The 23954-nt window shown below is 48.8% G+C and overlaps 1 protein-coding gene across 1 annotated transcript in view; it reads left to right on the top strand.

Annotated features, from left to right (window-relative positions):
• The window catches only part of PTCD3 (pentatricopeptide repeat domain 3), a 310551-nt gene that overhangs the window by 120400 nt on the left and 166197 nt on the right, over positions 1-23954 (top strand). Inside the window, exon 20 of the mRNA XM_069632175.1 lies at positions 5594-5679. Within this exon, the coding sequence (XP_069488276.1) occupies positions 5594-5679 (86 nt within the window). The remainder of the gene's footprint in view (positions 1-5593; positions 5680-23954) is intronic.

Raw genomic sequence — 23954 nt, forward strand, 5'->3', positions numbered from 1 at the left:
CCAGCACTGCTCTCCGCTTGTGTACTCTCCCCATTAACACATTACCGCAGCAACTCGTGTGGAACACCAGCGGATTGTCATACAGAAAATACTCAATAAAATCAAAAATGGCAATAATTAAAAATATTGGTGGCTCCGGCATCTCGGTCATACAGAAATCCCCGAGCACATCATCATTTAAATAAATCACAGAATCGAGCAGTGTAAATGGGGAATGACATTTGTTCGTATGGGAAAGTTACTGAAACACGATCCACTCACACGGGTGAGCCAACAACAAAATGTAAATCGATGGTTATAGTTGAAAATCGAATTAACACTGAAATTGTTGCTTTACACAATTCAAGAGGGGTGGAGTCAGTGCTGAGACTGAAGTGGTGATATCTGATGCCACGATTGAATCAGCACTATTATTACACTGAGCTTCGTAGAAAAAGCAGCATTAGCACCTGAGTTGACAACTGAAAAACCTCAGCCAATTAGGGAGTGCTCCGTTGCAGCTCAGCATGAATTACAACTATAAACAAGGCCTCAATAAACCATTCTCTTGCGGCGATGAACACCGCTCTGCTGACTCTAGCTTGCCTATATGAGGCTGTTGATCAAAAAATCAATTATCAAACTGTCATGTTAACGCAAATAGCCCTGGCTAAAAATCCACCTAATGACAAACTCTTTACGATCAGGATCCAGACACGTATGGAATTTTTAAGCATTGTAGCCAATGCTCAATAGCTACTCAAACTGATTCCTAATCATTTGAAGGCACACTAGCACCATCAATGGTAGTCATTGAGCAAGCACCCACCCAGAGGGTGAATGAACAATGTCATACGCAGGTTCCTTTACCCTCTGAGCTGACAAGTCATCCAAATGCACCCCCTTGTTAAGGAAGTGCACAATTTATTAAAACACCATATAACTTTGACTTAAAAGTGCAAACTATACTGCCATCAAAAGTATCCTTAATAAAGACACCGCCTTCCACAGACAGTGATAGCCAAAGTCAAGCAAAATGCACTGAGAAGAGAAATGTAAGCAATATTAGAAATATGGCTCGGTCCAAAACAACTCTTCTTAAAAAATCTTACCAGCTCCCGGAACAAAACTTGATCTTAAGAAAAAACTGAGCATTGCTGATTTAATCAAAACACAAAGGCAGATAAGTGATAAATCGGGGAAGCAATTGATCCCCAATCCCACGGAATATCAACCATTGGATGACTTAGTCAGACTATCACAAGAACATAGTCGTACTGAAGCAAAAAATGGAAAAACATCACAAATAACGTTGGTTAATCGTGCCCCTGCCACTCCACTTGACAGTACATGTTCAACTTTGATTACTGAGCAGATGAGTGATGAAATACAGAAATCAGTGGCTGCATATATTAAATCTAAACAAGCCCTAGTCGGAGGACTAGTGGACCCTAATATATTACATCTTGCTGTACTTTCATACGAGCCAAACCTAAAAGGACCAGTGCTCTCACTAGCCCACAGTAAAGAGAAAACCTTGAAGTCATCCTTACTGGACATAACTTCTTGCCCTCAAACAAAGAACTCTAGTATGGAACACAGTTCTTAAGAATAAAGCAGCATCTGGTCCCACGGGACAACAAAAGTTCTTAAACCATCGACTCATGATTAAATGTCATGCATCCATTTCCAAAATACGACTTAAATCGTGCAACTATTTTAAACATCTGCAGAAAAATTCCAAGCCTCAAAGAGGTCACCACTACAGATCTTGATCTAATTGAATTTCAGACAACTCCGATCTTACAAATGCGTGCATGATCATTCGATCTGGAGTCTTAGCTAACCATTTGGGGGGGAAAGAGCTGCCCTATTTGATATTGGCTTCATCATAATTCAAGAAAATCAAGGCATGAATAAAAACCAAAATGAACTTGCCCCTATAAAAAAAAACATGAGTTTATGGCACTGATCCCTCAAATACCTCTCAAAGTACTAATAATTGTGGGACAAATGTTCAAAGCGGGCCGACACACTATCCAAACCAGGCATAACAATGACATACAAAAGAGACAATCAACTTTGTCTCCTAGAACACTCGAAGCTTCCGTCACTTCATCAATGCCAAGGAAAGTGACTTACATCTCTACGATCTAGTTGCTCTCCAGGAGGCTTGGCTGGTTGACAGCACAATTTGTAATGGATTCAAGGTTTTGACAACTCCTGCTTTAAGACCATCTTGAGGCCGCCCGATGGCTGGCCTCTTAGTTGCCACTAAACTCGAGGCACTTTAAGTCCTCCTCTACTCCTCTCCTACACCTTATATCCAAATTGTTAAAATCCAAAAAGAAATTCACTGCATGTTCATAATTAACATTTACTGGGGTCCGATCAGTCTTCTGCCTGACATCTTCTTTGCCCACATGGACACGATCCTTGAAGGAATTGCACTAGAGAAAGATGTTAACATCATGATTGTGGGTGATTTTTAAATCTTCATCTACTATCTTCTCGTTCAAATGATGACACATCGGAAGAAGCTAGATGGTACAATCTAATGAACCAAAGGCATTTTGTTATGCTAAATGGAGCAATACAAGGAGATGTCCCATCCCAACATACTTGGACTTGTGGTCCGTTCAAGGAGACCCTGGACTATATTTTCACAAATCATGCATTTCTTAATCTGATAACATCCAGAACTATAAATCCTACAGTGAGAAGTGACCACAAGCAATTGTCTGTCTTGGTCATGGGATCTCACTAATAGTCAGAAACAAGATGAACAGTATAAGGGTTCTCTCCTTGTAAATGATGGGCAAAATCGGTTAAGATGGTCCCAACAAACACTAGAAGACCTTGATTTCAGTATGAATCAGCCTGGGCTCTGCTACATCACAGCAATGCAAAGATTTGCACATGTCATAACAGGCAAATCTTTTTTATAAAATTAAACATCTACATGCCTTTGATCCACTTTTAAAACATGTGAAAACACTACGATATAACATCCGCCAACTCAAAGACCTGCCGTTGCCCGTAAAGTTAACCGGAACAAAATCACTAAAGCGCTCATACAAGAACTGGATAAGAGGCAGGTAATCTATCCAATACCAACAGGATAGTGAGCTAATGCTAAATCAAATAGCATCTAAATCCACTGCGGCGAGTTGGGCTTTGATGAATTGATCTACTTTGGGTAATCAATCCTCAGTCCAAATTAATCCAATTGCAGAGCATACATGGGTAAACTATGATAATCAGATCTACCAGTTCCCCTTTCTATCATTGCAGAATAATTTTGACTCAATCAAGGAGTCCTATGTGATAAACTTAGATAAGGGAGATTTACTCTTTTTTTATAGCTAATCTAAGTCGATAACGGGTTCCGGGACCCCATGGTCTTGACGACAATATGCTCGAGAATCATCCTGAACGTTGGGCCTCAATCATTGCAAAGATCTTTGACCAAGTCCAGCTGAAAGGACATATTCCCAACTCGTGGAAAGTCGGTAATTATACCTTTGTATAAGAAGGGAGTCAGAATGGCACCTAATTCATATCGGCCAATAGCCTTATTGGATTGTCCTGGTAAAATATTTGCTAGATTGATTTTGCGTGATCTTAATGAATGGCTAACAAAAAACAACTTGAGGAACCCTCATCAAACAGGCTTCATGCGGGTTTAGGAACCAGTGTCACTCGTCTTGCCATAAACTCACTAATAGCCGCAAATCATCAATATAATCAACCAATCTACATGGCCTTTGTAGATTTCAGAACCGCGTTTGACTCTGTCCCGAGAGAAATGCTGTTCAAGAAACAAATGATCAACAACTGTCCATGGAAGATATTGAAATGGATGTCAATCCCCCGATCAGACAACTGTCCAGATCAGAATGAACATAGAGGATCTTTTAACAACCCCCCAAAAACATCTCGAGGGCTGAAGCAAGGGTGTATCCTTTCTTCAGCCCATTTCAACTTTTTCATCCATGATCTGGGCCTGAGCTTCTTGGATGTAGCGACACTGTCCAAAACGTGGAAATCACTTGCTTAAATGGCTTCTATATGCAGATGACCTTGGCCTTATCTCAAAGACCCCGGCAGGCCTAAGCAGAATTTTAGAAGCTCTTGGTGAATATGCTAAGACTAACATGCTCTCCATAAATGAAAAGAAAACAGTCCAATTTGGGTCTCTAAAACATGGTTGTAAAAAGGTGAAATGGCATAAATCTGCAGCGTAAACACCCTCTCAGATTTGCCATATGAAATATCTCTAATAGATAAATTGAGCACGCCCATAGCTCAAGCACGCATCACATGAGCCAGATATTGTACATTTTCTATCAATCCTCTTATGAGGTATTATAAAAATAAAACTGTCCCTATTTTACTGTATGGTGCTGAATCCAAGAGATGGAAACCTGACTCCTTCTGGGATATGAATGAAGGTAGATTTTGGAAAGTGCTCCTAAATTTGCCCTCCGGCACTCCCATTTCTCTTATTAGAATTGAGATACGTCTCATCTCTCTACATGCCAACTATAAATGGAAGATGTGCACTCTGTTACGTAAATGTACTTTAGGGGACAATGACAATAGTCCGCTAAGGCTATTAACAAGCTATGTGCAAACATCAAATGATAAATGTATATGCTCATGGAAATTGAAAATCCATGAATTTCTCCTTAAAGCAGAAATCACTATAGATTAATTCATATCCAATCCCATGAGAGCAACAACCAAACTCTGGGAGACTGATTGGATTATGAACAGAGAAAGGTACATGAAGTATACAGACTTGAGCACAAATCTATTCTTGATAAAACAGTATGGTATCCCAGAAGCATACTTAATAAAATCACCAAATGCAAAACATTGTGGAGAACTCATGCGATTCAGGTTTAACATAGTATGCACTAAAGAGGTACTAGTAAAATGGCATCCCTCAAAATTAGAGGTTACTTTGTGTCGTTACTGTAAAAAATCTGATGAAACACGTAAGCACATTGTTGTTGAATGCATAGAATTATCTGAGCAAAGGAGTAAATATTTTCGGAAATGTTTTGAAATTTATAACATTGACCTGCAAGAAGCCTGGCAAAGGATATTTCACATGAAACATAAATTGAGATCTGCGATTACGAATTTCATGGCGGCTATGAATCTGTCAAATGATGAGTCTGTAACTAATTGCTGAAAAGTACGTGATTGTGAGTAGTTGCTAAAATTGTCTGGAAAAATGCACTTTACCTAGTTGAAATAATTTTGTTTATGAATTGTGGAAAATGTTTTGCATTTGAAGAAAAATAATTTTCTGTTTTGATTGTGTAAAATAATTTCATGATATATATTGAAAGATTGAATTATCAGCCGAACAATAAAAAAAAGTAGTCTCCCACAGGGTTACTGTATACAATCTTGCCCAACAAATGCCCAATAACATTACCTATATTAACCTTTCTGTCCTAAGTTTGCTGTGAATCAGTCTTGTTCTTACTTTGCCAGCACCTTCTCACTCCACTGCAAGAGTTTATTACACCATGGCTCTGGGGATTATTCCAACAAGTGAAAGGCACCTTTTCTAATGTTTTCTTTTCTCCTCCATAAGACATAAAGCAGATTGGTCACAGTAACAAAAGCGATCTAGTGGAGGAAGTATTGGCGCTGATGGCCAGAGACCGACAAACGCCACAGGTATGCATGCATGCATGGAACATTTAAGTACATTTAAACTAACATACTCTATTCCCAGTATTTGTTACCACATGTCTTTCTGTGGCTGCAGCCATTGTGTTGGTCGGATGTGTGAAACTTGTCCAGTATTAAGTTTTGTTGAACTTCAGAAATGTCATGTTTTAGAATGCAGTTCAGAAACCTAACCAAAGAAAGGGCAGAGATTGGCTCAGGGGTATGGATCTTAATAGGGATCATGGAAGTGGACTGAGTTCCTCTTCGTAATCCACATGTGTTGGGGATTCAGTTTGTTTGCAGATCAGTGCCTATAGCTGAACCCCTAACGTTAGTTTTTGTAATTGGCACACTTACTAACCATAATCACTCTTATTTAGTCCTCATTCATCTATAGTATGTTTGGGGTTTATGGTCTCTTATAGCTGCTTTAAGTTTTAGAGATTGCAGTATGCTGTGAAGACAGAAAAAGACCAGGTTCAGACTGTCCCATAGGGTTGGGCGATATGGACCAAAAGTCATCTCTGCCACTTCCACTCTCCACAAGGAGCTTCCCTTATTCAAATTCTCCGGAGTCTCCATTCCAGAAGTACTAAAAGTTATCCTTAGCCTCAAACCATCCAGATGCCAAGGTGACTCCTGCCCACCGACAATCATCAAAGATTGCGCCCCTCAACTCGCCCCCTTCATTACCAACCTGATTAACGCCTCTGTCAAAGGCAACGCTGTCCCCTCTGACCTAAAAAAAAAAAAAAAAGCATGGGTACTACCCTTTCTAAAATAAAAACTCACCGGACCCTAACTCACTCACTAACTACCGCCCCATTACAACGGTACCCTTCCTCCTTAAAAATTCTTGATCGCGTAGCATATCTACAGATCCAGAACTATCTGGAAGTAAACATCCTAGGGCTTCGCCAGTCTGGCTTCCGCCCCAAGACATGGGACTGAAATGGCTCTACTGGATTTAAAAATCCAAATGGACAACACGAGAGACAATGGGAAACTAGTGGTGCTCCTTCTCCTAGACCTCTCCACTGCCTTCGATTTTGGTGGACCATAACATTCTATGTAAACGCCTCTCTAGCAGCCAATTTTTCCCCCAACGCCACACTCTAGATAAAATCCTTTCTCAGTGACAGAACTACGAAAGTCTTCTTCCCCAAAGCCAAAGCACCCCCTAACCCAGTCACGTGTGGAGTGGCATTCGTGTGGCACCCACACTGTATAATATATTCACTAAGCCACTCTTCGACCTCCTTGACGACCTGGGTGTCATTTACACCAACTACGCTGATGACACTCGCCTCCTACTACCTATTTCAGGAGACCACGACAAGGACACAATCACCCTCAACACCATCTTCCGTGCCATCCAAGATTGGATGGCGCAACAGTCTCTGCTTGAATCATAAGACAGTTATCATTGGTTCCCAAAGCAGAATCGCATAACTTGATCCCCTTTTCAAGTCCTTCACCATAAATGGACACCCAATTAAAGTCGCCACCGAGCTGAAAACGCTTGGACTCAACACTAAACCTCAACAAACAAATGCTACCACCTCAGCCACCGCATACACATGCAAACTCGGAGCGTGCAGAAAATTCCTCTCCCTGATAGCTGCCTAACTCTGGCCCGAGCTCTAGTCCTCACGCACCTTCACTACTGCAACGCCCTTTCTGCAGGGACCTCGAAACAGAACATCAGTAAACTTTAGGTCTTACAAAATAATGCCCTCATAGCTGCACTCAACATTCCCAGATCACACTGGCTACCTGTACAGGAACGCATCAAGTTCAAGTCACTCACCCTCACTCACAAATGTCTTCACCAGTTAGCACCCGCCTACCTTACCAACAACTTTACACTGACCCAATGTTCCAGACCGACTTGAGCAACCTATCAGCATGGCCTTGACATTCCCAGATTAAAGCTTCAAAAAGCCGGGGGTAGCAGCTTCCCCATATTCGCCAGCAAACTCTGGAACTCCATGCCCATCTCACTCGGAGCCCAAGACTCTTTATGGATCTTCAGGAAACGTCTTAAAACATACCTTTATAAACAGCTCAGCCCACCACGACTCGCTTCCTGACTAGCTGCACACCAACTCCGACCACGCATACTTGAAAGCTGCCTGTTTGTTCTCTACTTGTCCACCTGTAAACCCCTCACATTCTGTCAATGTAGCGCACTTATATGTAACTGTGTTGTGCACTGTAACTACACTACTGTCAGTATCGTGCAACACTTGTAACTTGTTCTATCACCCAAGAAAGCGCCCATATGCCTCCGGGCTCGGTGTGCTATATAAGCTTCAAAAGTACAGTTTTGGGTAGATTTTTTCATTTGTATTCCAAATCTCCTACGCGTGAAACCCCAGCACTTTTTGCTGCACTCTGGATTTTCTTGTCTGTTCTCCTGAGTGAGTGGGAGCCTGTTTCCCACACCTTTTGTTCTCACCATGGGACCCTTGTTCATAAGTGGGATCTGACATGGATTCACATGTTTATGAAGATCCCTGTCATCAGGCTGGGAATCTTCGGTAAAAGACAGTTTCACTTTCACTTACAAACTGAATTTCTCCTTTAAACCAATCACTGTCCTCTGGGTCATACTCCCCCCGTAGCGCCCCACCCCCCTCAAGCCAATGACAGTCCTCTCCCTAAGCCTCTCCTCTGGCAGCTTTCTTCAAATTTTTACTGCACGCTTCAGTGTTGGGAGTCCTCGAGTTTGCTCTGCGAGCTACTTCTACATTTATTTTTTTTTTTAGTCGGAAAATGGTTCTATTTTTCTTCCAAAAGAGCCTGTGTGCTCTTTTCTCAATCTTTTCTCAATCTGCCGACAGCGGGGTTTCGTTGTCTGTGAATTTCAGCGCTCCGCAATGGAAAAGATCTAAGTTTCCAGAAGGAACGGTGCGACCATCTGGCCTACTTCGCGCCCTACTACCATGACGAAGAAAGCAAGGTAGATCTCTCCAAGTTCTGCACCAAGTGCAGGCTGCAGAATGTGTTTGTTGTGGACGAGCACCTGCAATACCTCTACTGTCTGCATCCGGACCACAAGGAAGGAGAATGCGAGATATGCCTTAGTTTCTCCAAGAAGACGAGGAAGGATAGGCACAGTACATTGGCAGCATGGCTGAACGCCTAGGTCTCTGCCGCAAGCAGGATCATGCCTCACCCAGGACCAGCTGGTCCGAAGAGCAGTTTTAAGTCCTTCGAGAGCGCCTCATCCGTGGCAAGACCGTATCCACCAGGGTTGCTGCCCAAGCGGGTCCTGTGGTGGACAGGGCGCAATAGACCTCACCATAAGGCTCCATTGCCAGCTGGCAATTGAGCTCCCCCTTGAAGAGGAAATGGTCAGACCTGGCTAAGCTACGGGAGAAGCCACGGACTGAGAAGGCTGAACTGCCCAAGAAGGCACAATCGGCGCAGGATCGGTCTTCGACGATGGAGCTGGTGGCGGTGTTCGGGAAGGTTGAATTTTCATTTCTGTGCAAAAATCCTCCCACCTTAGGGACGCCCCGCTCTGTTGCTGGACTTGGGCCTTTTTTTAACTCCTAGTGGGACCTTTTTCTACCTCATGTGTTTTTACCTGATTTGGAGTTTTCACTTTTTTTGGATTCTGACAAACTGCATAGGCATCGACTTTTTGTATAGTGACACACAGCACCATGAGTCCAGTGTCATTGAGGAATCCTTTGTTTCTAATAAGGTTTGAATACCTTTTATTGTGTGCACTACAGTTCCCAAGAATAGTAAAGTGAAATTGACATTACTTGCCTTTCTCCTTGTAGGTCCAGCACAAACCATCTTATGTGGAGTGCTGTAGCCCCATATCCTACCTTTTCATGTAAAATGTTTGTTCTCCAGCGTGGGTCTGTCATGGATTTACATGCTTATTCCCTGTTTTCAGGCTGGGAATCCTCTCTGTAATAGAAAGTTTCAGTGTCATTTCTAAACTGTCTTTCTCTTATAAACCAATGACTGAGCTCTGGGTAATACTGCCCCCAGCCAACGACTGCCCTCTACCTAAGTCCCTTTGGCAGCCATCTTCAGATTTTTACCGCACGTTTTAGTGTTGGGAGTCCTGGTGCTTCGCTCTTTGAGCTTTTTTGTGTTTTTTTTCGCTTTTTTGATAGGAAAACTCTATTTCTCCAGCATGGGGTCTGGCATGGATTCACATGCTCATGAATATTCCCCGTCAGGCTGGGAATCCTCGGTAAAGAAAAAAATCAGTATCAGTTTTGTTTCTGATCTGTCTTTAAATCACTGATCTCTGGGTCCTACTGCCCCCAGCTAATGACTACCCTCTCCCTAAACCCTGCCTCCGGCAGCCATCCTCAGATTTTTACCGCACATTCAAGTGTTGGGAGTCCTCGTGCTTTAGCTCTTGAGTTTTTGCTGCGTTTTCGCGCTTTTTCAGGAGATTTTCTCATTTTTTCGGTTTAATCGAGCCTCAAGCTCCACCGTTTCTACTTTAGATAACAGGGACCCATTTCGGAATTCTTCTAAGCCCCTCAAGGGTGAAGTTTTCGTCGGGTTTACGCTTCTTGGAGGATTCCGGAAGATCTGCGGCCTACCTCAACAGACATGGCCCAGGACAAGGGAAGCCCGACGCCCGGATCCAAGCTGTTCAGGTGCTGCCCTGGATGCGGATTACAAAATGTTTTCAAGGAGGACGAGCATTCGCAATGTCTCTACTGCCTTCATGAGGACAAGACGCACGTGGAGGACGACTGCGTTCTGCAAGAACCTTTCGGAACGGACCAAGCAAGATCGTCGTTCCCGCCTCGCCGCCTAGTTGGAGAAGGGCACAGGTGAGAAGGCAAAGAAAAAGTCTGAGCAGCTTCTAAGTCCTGTGAGGGCGCCCCGTGGACGGGGGCCTAACAGAAGGCCAAGCACCGCGAGACCGGGGGCGCCGAACAGGTCGGGCTCTTCGGCTGCCCGGCAGGGCGCGACTTCCCAGGCACTTTCAACCACAAGCCAGCTCTCTAGTTCGGGGAAGAGGAAGTCCGAGAACCCAGGTAAGCTGCTGGAGCGGCCCCGGTCGATCTCGAAGGGACCCGAGGGGAAGCGAGGCGCTGACCCTCCCCCCAAGGCAAAGGCGCAGGACGCACCTAAGGTGGTGAGGGCTTTGATCCAGCTGGCGAAGGCCTCTATCGAAGTGGTCGCTGCGGCCCTGGCAAAGCCGGCTGAGACTACGCCAGTGGAGACAGCCTCTGGGCCCAGAGTATCCCTGCCACCGCGGAGGGAATACTCTTTCCAGCCCATCGTTAAGACCCCCGTGAAGACCCTGGCGGAAAAAGAGAGGGGGGGGGGGGGCGGTGGCCATTACAGACTCTGAATCAGCCTCTGAGGAGGATCTGGCGGAAATCGGGAAGGGCCTCAACGAGAGGTTTGAGAAAGTTCGATCCCAGGGGAAGGAGCCTGCTGAGGAGATCGAAGATAGCGAGGATGGCGGCGACGACGAAGGCCCGGTGGAGCAACCGTCCCTCCCATCGCAGCCATTGCCATAGCCTCAGGATAGCTCGGCAGCCATTTTGTTGGCAATCCAATCCTTATGTACTGAGATAAGGACGAGGTTTCCACGGACCCCGACGGAGGATCCTGAGCCAGGACCGTCAGGAAGCCCCCCGAACAAGCGGAGGAGAGTCCATCCCGCTCCACCCTTCGTGCGCACAAGGCCTGTGGACCCCTCATCCCCCTCGCCTGACCCTCGGGATGATACGGCGACGGATACGGGGACGGACGACGACGATGGTGGTGATGATACGACGGACATTCCTTCATCGCCTCCCCCTCGGGCCTCACCGCCTGACGAAATTGGCTCCTTTCATGCCATGATAGCCAGGGCGTCCGAGCTCTTCCAACTCTGCCCGGAGGAACAGAAGAAGGAAGGCTTTCTTTATCAACGACGGGAGGCCAAGAGAAAGACGGTCCTGGCAGTACCGTTGCTCGACGACCTCTGGGACGAAGGGCTGGCTGTCCTCAAGAACCCTTCTACGACGCCTGCCAAGAGGGAAAGGTACGAGAAGTAGTACCGGGTCCCCGACGCCGCCCCCTTGTGCCTCAGGGCCCAGCCTACGCCGGACTCGGTCGTCTCGGCAGCGGCCAAGAGGAAGGCAGCGGGTGCAGCAGCATCAACTTCCACTTCCCCGCCGGACAGCGAGGGCAAGAAGTTGGACTCCATGGAACAATGGGTCATTTCGTCGGCGGCGCCGACGATTAAGGCGGCCAATGCCTTAGCGATCGTGGCCCGTTACGACAGGGAGCTTTGGTTCAAGTTAGCTCCCCTGCTGGACGACGAGAGCGGAGGCCCTACAGATTCTTCAGGAAGGAGAGGTGGCGTCGGATCACGCCATAACTGTGGCAACGGACATTGCCGATACCGGATTTCGCCAGATGGGCAACAGGGTTTGCCTACGACGACGAGGGTGGCTCAAGGGGACGGACTACCGCCAGGACTTTCAGACCAGAGTGTTGGATATGCCGTTCGACGGCAACAATCTTTTTGGGAAGACAGTGGATGAGTCGCTCCGGGCCATCAAGACCGACTCAGAGACGGCCCGGACCCTAGGGGTACTTCAACGACGAAAGCCCTTTCGGAGCTCCGGAGGCAGACAGGGTGCCTCCAAGGGATCCAGCGGTGGCTCTTCTACATACCGCCAGGCGGCCCGCTCCTCGTCCCAGGAGGCCTACAGAGGTCGCGGCAAGCAAGGAGGATCCCACCATCGTCGTCAAGGAGGCCAAGGCCTCCCCCATGCAGGACTGAACTGGCCGTAGCGTCGGGCCCCCACCGAAGCACCCCAGTGGGAGGCCGGCTGACGAAGTTAGTCAGCCTGTGGGAGTCAATTTCCACCGACTGTTGGGTGCTGGACACCCTGGCCAACGGGCACTCGCTAGAATTCCAAAAGATGTCCTCGCATTCCTCCCGTGACCAGGAAGGAGAATCACGTCCCTCAACTGCTGTTGGAGGTAAGGGCGATGCTCAAGAAAGGTGCCATCGAGCTCATCCACAGGAGGCTCCGGGGCTCCAGAGTGTACTCAAGATACTTCCTCGTCAAAAAGAAGACAGGCGGTTGGCGCCCCATCCTGGACCTGCGTCGGTTAAACAAGTACATCAAGGCACAGAAATTCAGGATGTTCACCCTCCAGCACGTGCTGGGACAGCTGGAGGAAGGCGACTTCCTATCGTTGTCCGACCTGGAGGATGCTTACTTCCACATCCCCATTCTAAAAGGACACAAAGTTTCTCAGGTTTGTGGTTCAGGGACGCCACTACCAATTCAGAGCCCTGCCGTTCGGATTAGAGTCGGCACCCAGGGTATTCACCAAGTGCCTGGCACCAGTAACGGCGCGGCTGCGCCTGCAGGGGATCCACGTCTACCCCTACCTGGACGACTGGCTAATCCGTGCAAGGACAAGAGAACTCGCTGTCGAACACACAGTGAGGACCGTCCGGCTGCTCACGGAACTGGGATTCGCCATCAACTACCCCAAATCCCATCTGGTTCCATCACAAGTAGCACTGTTTCTGGGAGCGAAGCTCAATACAGTGGGGCAATTTGCCTCCCCGTCGGAGGAGAGGACGAAGGCCATTTTGGGCAAGGTGCAACGTCTGCTAGCCACGGACGTGGCCAGGGTGAGGTCCTTCAAGTCCTTCCTGGGGATGATGTCCTCATGCATCTACCTTGTACCCCTTTGCAGACTTCGGATGCGTCCGCTACAGGAGTTCCTCGACGCCCGCTGGTTTCAGGCGACTGGCTGCTTCGAAGACAGGATCCCTCTCGACGAGGAGTTCCGTCGGGCGATCCTATGGTGGGGTACCCGTGCGCACCTCACGGCAGGCACAGACTTTCAGACCCCGGCGTTTCAGGAGACGGTGACGACGGACGCCTCCCTGGAGGGTTGGGGGGCCCACACCGGAGATCTCCACGCAAGAGGCCTTTGGCTCCCGGAGGAGAGGTCTCTCCACATTAACATTCTGGAGCTTCGAGCAGTGTTCTGGGCGCTCAAGTCGTTCCTTCCGTCCCTCAAGGACAAAGTGGTGAGGATCTTCACCTACAACACCACCACAATGTTCTACATACGGAAGCAGGGAGGCACCAGATCCCCAGCCCTATCCAAGGAGGCCCAGGATCTGTGGCACTGGGCCGTCACCCAGGGGATGTTTCTGGTTCCCTTCCACTTGGCAGGAATAAAACACACCATCGCCGACACACTCAGCAGGGAGCTGCGCTCGTGCCACCAGTGGGAACTGCGTCAGGACCAGGTGGATCGGCTCTTTCGACGATTGGGCAAACCCCGGATCGACCTTTTCGCGACGGCGACGAACTCCAAGTGCCAGAGGTTCGCCAGCAGGTTTCCGCAGCCGAGGAGCATGGGTGATGCTTTCTCGTTCCCTTGGGACGGCCTGTTTCTATACGCGTTCTTGCCGTTGCTGCTCCATCTCATCAACCAGCTCAAGAAGTCCAGGTGCAGAATGATCCTCGTTGCACCGGCGTGGCCGAGGCAGATCTGGTTCCTGGACCTTCTGGACTTGTCAACGTCCCCACCAGTCAAGCTGCCGGCGGACGCAGATCTTCTCTCCAGAGAAGGAGGCGCCATTCTTCATCACGACCCGGAGTCGCTGAACTTGCAGGCCTGGCTCCTGCAGCACTAGAGTTTGGAGGGTACGATATCCCGGCTAACTGCAGAGAGGTTCTTGCAAAAGCTAGGGCGTCCTCAACTCTCAAGTGCTACGGACATAAGTGGAAGAGGTTCTCTGTCTGGTGCCATGCACAGAAGATTAACCCTCTGCGGATTACGGCCCCTCAAGTACTGCCGTACCTACTGTTGCTGGCCAAAACTAGACTGGCTCACGCCTCCATCAAAATACATCTGGCTGCCATCTCCCGATATACCAGGACTACGGGACGGGCGTCCTTGTGGTCTCATCGCCTGGTGAAGGAATTTATGAAGGGACTATTCCGATCGTTCCTGTCGGTGAAGGCTCCAGCCCCGGCGTGTGAGCTTAATGTGGTGCTGACCAGGCTCATGGGGGCCCCATTCGAGCCTATGCATTCGGTGCCTTTGAAGTTCCTGTCGAGGAAGAAAGCGTTCCTCGTGGCCATCACCTCCGCACGACGAGTGGGGGAGATCCAGGCCCTATCTTGCAAGCCTCCATACCTGACTTTTCACGACACGAAGCTGGTGCTGAGGACGCACCCCTCCTTCATGCCCAAGGTGCCATCGGACCTCCACCTCAACGAGCCCTTGGTGTTACCAGTTTTCTTCCCGTCGCCTTCGACGCCGGCCGAGAGGACTTTGCTCTCGCTGGATGTAGCGAGAGCGCTGAAGTTCTACGTGGACCACACGAAGAGTTTTCGGAAGACGTCACAGCTGTTTGTGAACTTTGGGACTGTGAATCAAGGGAAGACTCTCTCGAAGACTTCCATTTCCAGATGGCTCTACGGCTGCATCATGCACTGTCACCGGTTGGCAAACCGACCGCTGCCCGGCCGTCCGAGAGCCCATTCGACCAGAGCGATCGCTGCTGCCACGGCGTTCCTGTCTGGTGTGCCCCTGCTGGACATCTGCAGGGCTGCTACGTGGAGGTCGACGCACTCCTTCGAAAAAATTCTACTGAGTTGATCGGGACTGTCGGCCAAGCAGTGCTGCGCAACCTGTTCGCTTAAGGTGAGCCTGGTGAGGATTTAAGAGATGCTTCATGTTGAGTTGTTGTATTGCTTAATGTTGAGCCTGTTGCCACCTCCCGTGGTTGTGCATGTGTGTACAGCTATGTATTCTTTTATTAATGCTGGAGAAGGAACAAGTTACTTACCTGTAACTGTTGTTCTCCAGCATGGGTCTGGCATGGATTCACATGCGAACCCTCCCGCCTACCCGTCTGCGGCTCTTCACTTTATCATACTGCCACTTTACGTGCTACCAAATCTGAGGATGGCTGCCGGAGGCGGGGTTTAGGGCGAGGGCAGTCATTGGCTGGGGGCAGTATGACCCAGAGATCAGTGATTGGTTACTACTAAGAAAGACAGATTAGAAACGAAACTGATACTGATTTTTTTCTTTACCGAGGATTCCCAGCCTGACGACTGGGAATATTCATGAGCATGTGAATCCATGCCAGACCCATGCTGGAGAACAACAGTTACAGGTAAGTAACTTGTTCCTTCGGTCAATTGAGCCTGTGTCCTCCATCGTTTATTCTTCTGATTAATGGGGACCCGTTTTTTGGCATCTTCCCCTCACGGGCATAAATCTAGTGTTCTATTTGGAAACTTCCAGAAGTTCTTCAGGCCTACACCATGTGGATAATGTCAGACGAGAAAGACTGTGCTAACCTCTTCAAACGTTGCTCTGACTGCACTTTGCGGAATGTGTACATGTACGACAAACATTCCCAGTGTCTGTACTGCCTGCACCCGACACATAAGGAAGAGGATTGTGATTTTTCATGGCTTCACGAAGCGAATGAAGGATCGACACCAACGGTTGGAGTTGTGGCTGCTGTGGGGGAGAATTCTCAAATGTGGTAATTCCTTTCACCTTGCTGACCCCAAGCAACTTTGCTGGATTTTGAGGACTTGATTTTTTTTTTCCTGGAAAGAGTGAGCCTTTTTTCCCCACTCATGTATTTTGATGTGTTTTACTCGTGTTCTTAGATTATGAGTTTTAAGAATGCCATAGGCATCTTTTCATGTGTGTTACGCAGCACCCTCAGTGCAGGGACACAGGGATGTCATTTTAGACTTCCAAAAAGTTTAAATATCTTCTCTGGGATAAACTACTGTTTCCCAGAGAATGTAAGCTTAAATTGACTTTACTTGTCTTTTTTAATTCCTAGACCAGCACACACTATCTTCCTATAGAGTGCTGGAGGGGGTTACCTAGTATCCCCTGTGTCTAGAAACTCATGTAGCAGTCAATTTCTACCCTTTCCTATCGAAATGGCTGGTGGCATAGGTTTTACAATGAACTACCATGATTTCTCCCGACCGCGAACACCTGTAGCTCAAAAATCACGGGAGCCATGTTTTTCAAGATGGCGCCTTAAGCCTCTTTGTTTAAACGGGTCCCGGTCTTTTTTTTGTCGTTTCTTTTTGGAATGGTCCTGCTAGAGTTTGTCTCTGCGCACCAATCTAGGTTTGGTCCCTTTGTTTGTACGCCTTTGGCAGGCTTCAGGACACAAGACTGCCTCTGGCGCCTGAGTGTCTGGAGTGGGCAAGAAGTGAGGGAGGTGCCCTAAACTCCCTGTGCTTAGTCTCCTAGGAGACCCAAATGCACTCTGGTGTGATTGGCTGGGGTGACTGTCCGGCAAGTACACACACCCTGCTGGGTGAGTGACAGCTAGGCTGGAATGAAAGGGAGAAAACTGTTTAAAAGGAGTCTCTTGGACTGGAAAGCAGTCTCGACCACTGGAACGAAGAACCAAAGACTAGCTGGAAGAGGACAGCTGCTGCAACTCCTGGACCGTTGGTTTGCTCGGTGAAGCCCTGCTTCAGGTCCGAATTGCCAAGTTCATCTCAACCGAGAAGCCCCTTCAAGGACGACTTCTTCCTTTGAGTTGGTGGGATCAATCAACTCGTAAGCCATTTGTATACTATTCTCGGAGCTGGTTAGATTTAACCAGGGGGAAGGACACCAGCTTTTGTGCTTGACGACAGCTACTCTAACCGAAGGTCTTCCATTTTGCCAACTTGTTTGACCCGTCTCCGTGCTGTGCAGGGGGTCCCCCGACGTCCTCATTCTTGTCCCCACGGCTATGGCTCAGGAACAGTGTGATCTGCAAGAACTGCCAGGAACCAATGTCTTCAGCTGCATCTTTTTCTTCAAATTAAGGTACTGTGCCAACCCGATTGAGAGAACTTACCTCTCGCGGTGAAAGTTCTTGAAACTTTCCCCACTTGCAGGCCTAATCAGTTTGTGACCCAACATATGATTCTTTATCGTACAAACTACTTCGGAAAACTTTGGCAATTACTTCACTGTTTACTACAAGAACTGCTCTTTCTTATGCAAGACACTAGCCCATTGACTTTGGTCTAGGCCTATTGAACTGAATCGAGTTCTCTAGTGAACTAAAACTATTTGCACTGCCTAAGAAAGTATTTGTGATCTATTTTACTAACTTGTGCCTTTTACTCCTATTTAAAGTGACTGAAATCCCATTTTGCTCCTATTTCCTCATGGTTTGGTATTGAAGTATATTTGTGTATAATAAGTTGCCTCCTTCTAGTGAATGTTTTCTAAATGACTGTGTAATAAATAAGTGTTTTACCAAGAAACCTTGAGTGTAAGTGTCTACTGGAACCACTCTGATTGTAAGACCTCTGTGTAACATCCTTGTACTGCTCACATTCCCTCTTGAGATAAGCCTGGCTGCTCATCTCGCTACCAAAAACTGTGTAGTTGATTTTGCTTACACCTGTAGTCCTAATTGTATGTGGTGGTCCCAGTGGGTACTGCAGGCAATTCTGCCTAACCGATGCAGACCATGGCCTCTGCCCCGGGTGGTACCCAGGTGCATGCCTTTCCTGGATCCGGCAAACCTGAGCGGGCTTCTAAGTACTTTGAGGGCGCTCCACCCATGGGGGTCTAACATAATGCCAAACACTGCAAGTCTGCTTCTGTCGGGGTCGCTGCCGGTCCCGCAACAGTCGGGGCGTGATTGTCATCCCCATCTGCATCGATCTCCAGTCACCCCTCTGGTTCTTCATCCAAGAGGAAGTCGGATAACCTGGGAAAACAGAGAATCCGGAAAAGGCTAAGCAAGGTACAGTGTCCGGCCTACCTGCAACATAGAAGGCCAAAGGAGACAATCCGGCCCCGAAGGAGAAGACCAAACAGGACAAGGTGTCCGACCCGGCCGTGAAGGAGTCCAAGCAAGAGGAGGGGTCCGGTCTTTCTGTGAAGGCCCAGTTGCACCAGGCAAAATCATCCCCCTCCATCGAGGTGGTGGTGGCGTCGCACTCCCAAGATGTAGGGGCAAACCCGACCCAGGGTACTCCGACGTTGGACAGGAGGGAGGCTTTGAGCAAGCCTGTTAAGACACCGGAGAAGTGGATGCTGGATGTCCCCTCAGAACCCGAAAAAAGGTGGTGGTGGTGGTGGTGGTGGTGGGGGAGGAGGAGGGGCAGTGGGTCAGTGGAGGCATCCAAGGAACAGACATCTATTTGGCCAACGAGGATGAGATCCACTCTGTCCACACCAACCATGGTGACGATGACGACGAGGGGAACATCAGAGAATCACACCACAACAGGGTCGACGACTGGGCCACCGTTGATGGTGACGACAGCGAAGGGCCACGAGACGAGGCTGCCGGACACAGCGCACCTACCCCACAGGTACTGCCGAAAGATCTCACTGGACATCCTTTTGACCCTTCACAAGCTGCCGTCAGTGATCCAGAGGATGCCAACAACCCTTCCACGCGCGGCACCAGTTCTGGCCACCCTGTTGACACCGGGGGGAACTGCCAGCCAAGAAGAGGCATCTCATGCCGCCATGCCACCCATTGCCTCCCTCTCCCCCGAAGGAGACTGAATCGGACACAGCAATAACGGGCACAGAGATTTCCATGCAATGATTGTCGGAGCTGTTCCAGCTCACACTGGAGGAAAAGGCTGATTTCTTAAATCAACGCCGGTAGGCGAAGACAGACATTCTTTCGGTACCGCTCCTGGATGATGTTTGGGATGAGGGGCTGGCTCTGATGAGGAACCCCTCTACAGCCCCAGCAGAGAGACCAGCTGGAGAAAAAGTACAGAGTTCCGGACACTGCACCCAAGTGCTTGCTGTATCAACCGTCACCGGACTCTGTGGTCTTGGCGGCCGCCAGGAAGAAATCGTTAAGTTCGGCGTCTTCGTCTTCCAACCCTCCGGACAACAATGGGATTAAATTGGATTTGATGGGTAGAAAGGCTATCTACTCGGTGGCGACAACAGTCAAGGCTTCAACACCCTTGCTATCGTGGCCAGATAACACTGGGAGCTGTGGATTAAGCTGGTGCCGCTCCCGGACTTCTTCCCCAACGACAAGCAGGTAGAGGCTTTGGAGATCCTTCAAGAAGGCAAGGTGGTGTTGGATCACGCCATCAGTGGCAATGTACACTGCAGACACAGGGTTCCACCAAATGGGAAATATCTGCCGTTGTGGCTGACTCAAGGCCTCCAACTTTAGGCAGGCGGTCCAGACAAGTGTTTTGGACATGCCCTTTGACGGGGAAGGCTGTGGATGAATCCCTCCAGCCCTCCAGACTGACACTGAGACGGCACGTGTCCTAGGCCCGCTATGACGACCGTCCTTTCGTTCCTCAGCAGGGAAGTCTAGCTGGTCTTCGAGGGGTTTCGGCAGGGCTCCTCCTCATACCGCCAGCCCTCCGTTCCTCGACCCAGGAAGCCAACAGGGGTTGCCCCAAGGCCTTCGAGGGCGACGCTGTCTTCGTCAGGGAGTGCAAGGCCGCCCTTTGACCTCAAGCAAGATTGAACCGGCCAGGATGTCCGGCCCCAACACGTGCACCCCTGTGGGAGGATGGCTGGCCATCTCCACCAACCGTTGGGTGCTAGATGTTCCCGCCCATGGACACACACTAGATTTTCAACAAAAGTGTCCTCAAACAGCACCTGTGGCCCGGCAGGAAAACCAAACCCCTCAGCTGCTGCTAGAGGTTCGGGCCATGTTAAAGAAAGTGGTGATAGAGCTGGTTCCAAAGCAGCTCTGGGGCTACAGAGTTTACTCAAGGTACTTCCTCATACGAAAGAATGGGGGATGGATGCACCTTTTCCACCTATGACGACTGAACAAATATATTAAGTCCCAGAAGTTCAGGATGGTCACGCTGCAGCACGTGCTCTGCCAGCTGGAGGAGGGAGACTTTCTGTCGTCGTTGGATCTAGAGGATGCTTACTTCCCTGTCTGCATCCACAAAGGACGCTGCATGTTTCTGCGCTTCGTTGTTCAAAGGAAGCATTACCAGTTTAAGGCTCTTCCCTTCGGACTGAAGTCGGTGCCAAGAGTCTTCACCAAGTGCCTGGCGCCGGTGGCGGCCAATCTACAAATGCAAGGGATTCACGTGTACCCTTAGCTGGACTGGCTCCGAGCCAGATCAAGGGACTTCGCCATCGACCACACGGCGAAGACGGTCCATCAGCTGACTTAACTGGGGTTCTCGGTGAATTACAGAAAGTCCTGCTTGACTCAATCGCAGGACGCGCTGTTCCTGGGATCCAGACTCCACACAGTGAGCTGCCTGGCATAACCGTCAGAGGAGAGGATATTGGCCATCCTAGACAAAGTGCAACGGCTGTTGGCACTGAGGGTCGCCACAGTGAGGACCATCAAGTCTCTACTCTGTATGATGTCATGCATGTACCTGATCTGGCTCTGCAGGTTGTGGATGTGCCCTCTACAGGAGTTGATTAGCCGGCTGGCTGTCCAGCAAGGACAGCCACCCACCCTGCTTGGTGATTCACAGCTAGGCTGGAATGAATGAGAGAAAACTGAACAAAAGGCGAGTCCTTTGGCTTGGAAGGCAGTCGACCACTGGACGAAGGAACCGAAGAACTTGAAAGGGATGCCTGCTGCAACTCCTGGACTGTTGGTTTGCCTGGTGAAGCCCTGCTGCAGTTCCGAAACGCCAAGTTTGCATCGCCAGAGAAACCCCTCCAAGGACGACTTCTCCCCTTGAGTTGGTGGGGCCAATCAACTCCAAAGTAAGCCACCTGGACATCCATCTCGGAGCTGGTTGAATTTCCAGAGTTGCTGCTGGAAACAGTATGGCCAGGGAGAGGAACACCAGATTGTGTGCGTTGCTTTTAAGCTGGCCTAGAGCTTTTGGAAACTCCTGTGGACTTCCAGGAAGCAGGACTAACCAAGCCTGAGCCACCTCAACAGAGTGCGGGAGCCCAGAAGCAAGGAAAGTCCATCTCAACAGCCAGGAACCGCAGTGTTATTTGCAGTAGACGTGAGGAGCTTAAACACTGAACAGCCACTGAAAGTGAAGTTTGCCGGTTGTGAGTTTTGACCATCCCAGTCCATTGCAGGAGTCCCCCGACGTCCTCCCTCTTGTCCCCACGACTGAGGCCCAGGAACAGTGAGATCTGCAGAGCTGCACAGGAACAGAAGTAATCAGCTGCATATTTTCTTCATTTCTAAGGTACTGTAAAACAAGTCTAAGAACTTAACTCTTACTGAGAGTTGCTTGAAACGTCTACAACTCGCAAGTCTAATCAGCTTGTGGCCCTATATTTGATTCTTCTTTTAATCAGACTCCTAAGCACTTGTGCAGACTTTTCCATTTACTTACCAGAAGTGCTTCATCCTATACATGACTTTTGGCTATTGACTTTGGTTTAGCCTATTGAATTGTCTGACTCTTCTTGGAGGATCCAAAAGTATTTGCCTGCTTAAGAATATTTGTGGTTTCATGTGTTCTAATAACCTTTGCCTTTTACCAATTCCTAACTGTATTCTAAATGCCAACAGTAAGATATTAATTTCCCCAGCACCCTAGTTATTGAAGTCACATGTGGGTGTAGGTTGTCTGTGGGCCATCCCAAAAAGGTTTTACCGATTTAGAAACTAAGTGTACAGTATTGAAGTGTATTTGTGTTACTATTACATTGCTCCTTTCTGAAGAAGGCTTTCTAACTGACCGACTGATAAATTAATAATTGTTTATGCAATAAACCTTGAGTGTAAGAGTTTATTTTAATACCTGCAACTGTAAATCTGTGTACCTCCACTACAGCTCACATTTACCCCTTTTGAGAGAAGCCCAGCTGCTCAACACGCTCCCAAAACTGTATAGTACAAGCTTATACCAAAGTTTGGGTTGCATATACCTGTCGTCAGTTGTGTAGTGGTCCCAGAGGTACTGCATATATACTTTCTTACACTTACCTTACCCCTCTTGTGATTCCTCTGTAGTTTGGGGGTGTTTTCTGTTATTGGGAGGCCTTTCGGCAAGTTCACCCAGGCCCACTGCTGGAATCCTCCTAGGGTGTCTTCTCTGCAGTCCCTGAACCCTCAAACTCTGAAGTAGAATACTTGCTTGAACAGCCGTCCTCTGGAACTCTGAACATTGCATGCAGCTGGGACCTATCTCGCCCTGCCTACAGCTAGCTCCTAGACGACTAGGGTCCCTCTTCTGCCTCTGTAGAACATATGTACTAGAATTGGGAAGGGTTGGATACGTTAAGGGGTCTGCCTTGAAAAGTAATAAGTGTTGAAAAGTTTAGGTCCTTGTAAATGAGTTAGCTGGCAACTTTAAACTGAGTGGATAGTTCCAAAAAGGTATCACTTACCTTCTCCAGCATGGGGTCTGGCATGGATTCACATGCTCATGAATATTCCCCGTCGTCAGGCTGGGAATCCTCGGTAAAGAAAAAACCAGTATCAGTTTCGTTTCTGATCTGTCTTTCGTAGTAATAACCAATCACTGGTCTCTGCGTCATACTGACCACAGCCAATGACTGCCCTCTACCTAAGCACCGCCTCTGGCAGCCATCTTCAGATTTTTACCGCACGTTCATGTGTTGGGATCCTCGTGCTATTGCTCTCGAGCGTTAGTGCTATTTTTTCGCGCTTTTTCACAAAAACTTCGATTCTTTCGGTCAAAAGAGCCTCAAGCTCCACCGATCCTACATCCGATCAACGGGGACCCGTGTCGGATTCATCTGTGCCCCTCAAGGGTGAAGATTTCGTCGAGCTACACTTCGGAGGACTCCAGAAGCTTCTCAGGCCCGGTCTCGGAGATGGCCCAGGAGAAGGGAAGCTCGACGCCCGGAAAGCTGTTCAGGGCCTGCCCTGGATGCCAGCTGCAGAACGTCTTCAAGGAGGACGAACACTCTTTCTGCCTTTACTGCCTTCATGAGGACAAGACGCACGTGGAGAAGGACTGTGCGTTTTGCGGCAACATGTCGGAACGGACCATGAAGGACCGCCATCAACGTCTCGCCAACTGGCTGGAGGGTAAGAGCCCGTCTGGCGAGAAGAAGAAGAAATCCGAGCGGTCTTCTAAGACCTTTGAGGGCGCCCCGGCGACGGGGGCCCAACATAAGGCCAAGCACCGCGAGTCCGCTGGCACCGGGAGCGCCGAACGGTCGGGCTCTACGGGCGCCAGGCAGGGCGCACCCTCCCCGGCACCATCAACCACGAGCCAACGCTCTGGGTCGGGTAAGAGGAAGGCCGAGCACCCGGCGAAGCTCCTGGAGAGGCCCCGGTCGAGCTCTAAGGCAGAGGAGGAGCGTGGCAGTGTCCCCTCCCTCAAGGA

The sequence above is a fragment of the Ambystoma mexicanum genome, chromosome 6q (genome assembly GCF_040938575.1).
Source record: "Ambystoma mexicanum isolate Mex_15411 chromosome 6q, UKY_AmexF1_1, whole genome shotgun sequence".
NCBI classification, from domain to species: Eukaryota; Metazoa; Chordata; class Amphibia; order Caudata; family Ambystomatidae; genus Ambystoma; species Ambystoma mexicanum.